General features: G+C 40.0%; 1 protein-coding gene across 1 annotated transcript; it reads right to left on the bottom strand.

The window, feature by feature from the left end:
• Nucleotides 1–417: 417 nt before the first annotated feature.
• Nucleotides 418–4262, bottom strand: BDCG_01493 (calpain-like protease palB). The gene is made up of 4 exons (XM_045417001.1): nt 3729–4262; nt 3221–3618; nt 2917–3148; nt 418–2833 (listed from the first exon to the last, which is right to left on the bottom strand). Exons 1-4 carry the CDS (start codon nt 3774–3776, stop codon nt 878–880), a joined length of 2634 nt encoding a protein of 877 aa, XP_045273937.1. The 5' UTR covers nt 3777–4262; the 3' UTR covers nt 418–877.
• Between the last annotated feature and the right edge of the window lie 1321 nt (nt 4263–5583).

A 5583-nucleotide genomic window follows, 5' to 3' on the forward strand; every position in this document is an offset into this window, starting at 1 on the left:
ATAATTATTATCAAATTCTGATTATATAAGTAATCACTGACAGTCTCATTCTAATTTTAAAAGAATGATAATCTTTCATAGTTTATTCTGAGAAATTACTTTTATTTCACTGTTCTTGAAATAAATCTGATCATTTTTCATGTCATTTCTCTCAGAAATGATTCATTTTCAGATGTTTTTAAGACTTGATTCTGATGAAACTCACATCAAGAAATGTATGAGATCAGATTAAATGAGATTAAATGTGAAATTCATAATCTCAGCGGCCAGTCTAACTGAGATAGTATAAGACTACTATTTAATATTAAAACTATGTAATGAGATCAGTTAAATTAGTAATAAAACTATTAAAAATTCTGGTTCTAGTCTTAGATATAATTACACAGTCAGTCTAGTTCTATCAGAGTATTTATAGATTCACTATTAAAGAAATCTGATAATATTATAATCTTTACTAATTTAATAACTACTTACTCACTGAATCTATCTTTATTCAAAATTTCATATTCTAAATAAGTTATTAAGTTAAATAAATATCTACAGAATTAGCTGTATATTTTTATGTGTAATTTTCTATATATATTTTCATCATATAATATATCACCTTAAAATCTAATTGCATTGTTGAGATATCATTGAAAATATTTCATCATAGTGATGGCGAAATGCCGGGCGTTGGGTGTAAGCAGGTGTTGGGTGGTTGGTCATGTTACTGTGTCAGAACAGTAGATTCACTATTCTGAAAAATTCTCAATTTACAGCATAGTAGTAACCACCAACACTATGCTAGCTCACGTGCTTCTCTCCAAGTGAATACAGGCTCTAATGTCATTAAGTCATCACTCAATTGCCCACGCTGTATGAATATGTTGGATATTTAGCCACCACCAGTTCCCCACGGGCCAATTGCAACCCTCTCCTCGGACAAAATCTCCAGCTCAATCGTATCATGCACCTGGCTCCCAAGACCCCCAACCCGCTCCACAACAAGCCACAGACCCCCCCGCTGTTCGAAATCCGGCTGCAAATCGAAGTCCTCGATGCGTATCCCACTGACAGCATTGCTAAAGCTTCCATCGCCAGATGATGAGAGTATACCCTTATACGGGCCCTGTCCTAGCTCAAGGGTCATTAGAATCGGAGACGGGGCGACACTTCGGGTTCCCATCCACGAGCCCTTATGCCTCACAATGGCAGTGATTCTGGCCAGTCGGGAAGTGGTAATGGGTGCAAGAATCCTATTCGTGCCCGGTGGGAATATGCCAATGTCGGACACTATGCTCAACTGCCCAGCTCCCTCGGCAGGGAGTGGCTTTACGATGCATGGCTTGGTCGTTTTGATCAACAGGGTAAACTTTCCAGGCTGGTTGGGCGCAAACGTAGAGCACACAGCGGTAAATGAGCCGTTGGTTAGGCCGAAATGTTCAGCAAAGGCGCAGCCCCGGCGGTAATCTCCGCTATCAAAAACAACGTCTCGAGACCGGACATTGGAAACACGCTTGCCTTCTGACCACATGACCTTGACGTGCGCAGCTAGTTCGGGGTCTTCAGTCTCAAGTATGACAGAAATATTGCAGGGCTCTAAGATATCGATCCTAAACTGCGGATTTGTCGGATACCTTGCCGAGTCTGTGTTGCCTCCAGCTGTTGATGTTGTCCATGCACCAGGTAACTTTCTAACATGCCCGTATTCCTCCGTAGCGTGTGAAATAGATAGGGGAGCCGTAGAGAATCCCGATAAAGAGAAATTCTGGCTCACCCTCGGCAAGGACTGTTCTGCAGCCACAACGGTGTAAACAGTGTTTGGAGGCATCTCAAACCTCATCAATGTGTTCGGCGAATCGACATACGGGCCCCGGCGGAAGGACCCATCGCTCACACAGGTTCTCTGGCCATCCTTTTTGAAAACGTAGAGGCTAATAAAGCCAGGTTCATTATTTTCACAGGAAACGTCTATAAGTTTATTCCCAGTTCCGATGTAGTCGCCAGAATGGAAATGTCGACTTAGCAGGAGCCAAACAGAGCCTCCCGCTTTGGAGCCTACCGCAAACTGTGGATTTCTAGCTAGGTAGCCGGGAACGGAACTGGCAGAAGAAAGATCCCAAGTAAAATGGATATCCTGTCGGTAGGAAAAGAGCGTCGGGTTCCAATTTAAGTATAAGTTTTCGAAATTCTGAAGCAATTTGTCACAATCTGTCCAGAATGTTCCTGGGGAGAGTGTCCGATGAGATTGCTGCCGGTCGGCGTTATTTTCTCCGTCGCCTTCAGCAGGAACAGGAGGGTGGGATTGTCCAATCCCTTTCCAAATAGAGCCAGCTGCCCAGGGATTCTTAACGAGGAATTGGCGACGGCCGTTAACTTCCTGCATATCAAGTATTGCATAGTCATGCACGCTCACAAGTCCAAGTTCCTCTTCTTCCCGTTCAGTTAATGATCCCGTACCAACAGTGATTAATACATCACCGTAGTTAAATGCATTAAACAACCTTTTCCACAGCTGATCAGGGATGACATCCTCATCATGTAAAAATATTTGTTCCGGAATCCAGCCGGTGAGGATCCAAAGATCCGTCCCAGAATTACTTCCAGGGAAATCATAGCCTCCTCTAACCTTCAAGTACGCCTTTTCGACCAGCGCTGGCCATAGGAGAGCAGGGTTTTTCCTATCGATGACATGAAGGAACCTCGGCGTTTTGGAGGAGGGGAGTCGATCGTCAATTACAACTTTCCGGTAGCATCCATTAAAATGCATTCGAAAAATGTATTTCCCAGATTGTGACAGCTTTGGGGTGAAGGTCTCTTCTTCTGACGGGTAAAACTTAATCACAGAGGTCTTTTGTTATAAATACCCAATTCTTAGCGGTGTTTCCGTCATGATTATCGGAGCTTCATTAGTGTAAAAGAATAAAGTCATACCTTGGAATATCCTCTTTCTACCTGGGAGATAGCGGCGCAAAGGCTCGCAACAACGGAACAATCTGTCGTAACATCCTGCACCAAATCTATAGGATGTATAGCTCCCATAACTGGGGTAGGACTCCCCCGATCATCTTTATTAGCCTCTCCAGTACCCAGAATCTCTGCAGGCCGTTTCCAGCCATTGAAAATCTCGAGCTGTAACTCCGAGAGTGGAAGATCGCACGAGTCCCTATAGTGAGGAGGATCAGCCCTTCGTCCTTGTCCGGAAAAAGGGGGGTTTACGATGTCAACGTATACATACGTAAATGGCACATCATCTTCTTCGAGCTCAAATTCACTCGCAGCAGGCACAGCCGACCAAGGTGGAAATACAAAGCCATTCAACTTGGAATCTTCCAGGAGAATGATCTGCTCTCTATTGGAAAGATTCCGTGTCGAAACTGGCTCTCGAAGCCTGGACCCTGCGCTGCTATTCCTACCGCCGTTGTTGGTACGTGTCTGTAGATGCTGACTCCAATATTTCGATTTTTTTATATCCTCTGCCTTTCTAAGAAGCTCTTTGCATTTTGCATCCAGCCTTTGCTTCTCGCTAGGAGAGCTAGCCAGCTTAAGCGCATTCAGATAACTCTCAACTGCGCTGATAGCTGCGTCTAGAGCAGAACTTTGTGTAGAAGCAGTTGTCACATCCCTTTCCGCTTTCTAATTCCACGTGGTCAGCCTGGGTGGTTCCTTTATTTCCTTGTCCTTTAGGAAGAGTAAATGCATGCTCTGGTTGAATGGAGCTATTGTTACAGATGGGGGGCATTTACCCGTGCCTGAATCTCAAGCTCTCGCTGCGTTGAGGAGAGCGGGGGCATCCCGATTCCAACAGAAGGCCACGTCCCAGGAAACAAACCCAACCCGGTATTAAGAGGCGAATGTTTAACTAGTTGGTGCGCATCAGCTTTTGGCGGCTGCAAGGGTCAAGCAAGCGATGACGCTTAAGCGGAGTAGTATGAGGGAAACTTGGTGGATGATAATGCAATACGAAAGACGATGTTGGAGCCCGGTTTGAGCCAGGCGGGTTGGTTGCTATGGTTGGCTTAGTGGCTCCGGGGCAAGACGCTACGGGTACCCAGGCTGGCCGGCGAAAAGCAGAGCCTGAGAACAATAACGAGAAGTGAAGCCCGGAATATCCGAGGTGGTCGGTTTGGGATTAACTAAGGTAATCAACCACCTATAGACTGGCCGCCGGGACCATGAATTTCATTTTTGATTCCATTTGGTCTGGTCCCATACATTTCTTGGTGTGAATCCTGCTGAGACTAGTTATTAAAAAAACATGCAAAGTGACTATATATCAGATCTCAAAATGAAATCATGACTTAAAAAAAATAAGAAAGTGATCTTATTTTATCTCATTTAGTCTTATTCTTGATATAAAGTTACTATTTTTAGATATTTTAAGATTTTTTTAGACTATTTTTAATTTTTTAAAAAATAATGCTTTTTAATAATACTTAAATAAGATTTAAAGTTATTTAAAGTAATAAAAATAATTTAAATTAAGAAGTAAAAATTATAATCTTATTTAAAAAATATAATAAGAGTAAATAGTAAGTCTTACTAAGATAGTATAAGACTACTATTTAATATTAAAACTAAATAATAAGATTAGTTAAATTAATAATAAGACTATTAAAAATTCAGATTCTAATCTTAAATATAATTATATAATCAGTCTACTCATCTAATACTTATCTTTGTAAATTAATTACAATTCACTTTAAATGTTAATATTGTAATAAATATTCATTATTTTAATTTTTTAATTTGTAATTAATAAATATCAAGTGTTGGCCGGATGCTGTATATGAGGTCACGTGACTGACACACCTATTCATTAGAATGCTGCGTGGCTAGATTAGTGTACAATCAATCAATCTTTCATCTTTATCAGGTCATGAGCTCTTGACCGCTCCCGCGCGATTTCAACTACATGCTTTAAAAAGGAGTTGATTCTGTGAGTCTTCTACAACAGTGAATAAGATAAGAACTTGACAGAATAACTAGTAAATGACTAGAATTCACATTCAAAGATTAATAAATGTGGCGGGCTGCGCCTGATCAATTATATAGACTATTTCATTATACTTCACAGATTTCAACTACTTCATTCTCAAACATGTACACGATTCTCAGTCATTCTCAATTGCTGATCCTCAGCCGCTATGAACATGTATGCTTCAATTCTCAGCCATTCTCAATCACTGATTCTCAGCTGTTATAAATATGTATAGATTCTTTCATTCTGAAGCCTCACTGTGTATATTATTATATATGTGTATAAATATTCACTCTGATTACTAATTCTTACACTTTCTCTTTCTTGTCTTCTCTAATGTTTTTCTCTTTATTATATAAGATCTATAATATTATACTGATCTATTTAGTATAAATCTCTTATACTAGAAAAACATTCATCATCTTCTTATTAGACATGATTATTCATACATTATCTTCTCATTAGAAATGATTATTCATTGAGAGATATCTGAATATATAATAATGTATAAGAAAGAGAAATAATCAGTTAAAGTAAATACTGAGTTCTTAGATAGAAGCTTATTTATTAGTTACTCTGATCTTATAATAAGATCTTATAAAGAGAATATTAGTAAAAGA

The sequence above is a fragment of the Blastomyces dermatitidis genome (assembly GCF_000003525.1).
Source record: "Blastomyces dermatitidis ER-3 genomic scaffold supercont1.2, whole genome shotgun sequence".
Taxonomy (NCBI): domain Eukaryota; kingdom Fungi; phylum Ascomycota; class Eurotiomycetes; order Onygenales; family Ajellomycetaceae; genus Blastomyces; species Blastomyces dermatitidis.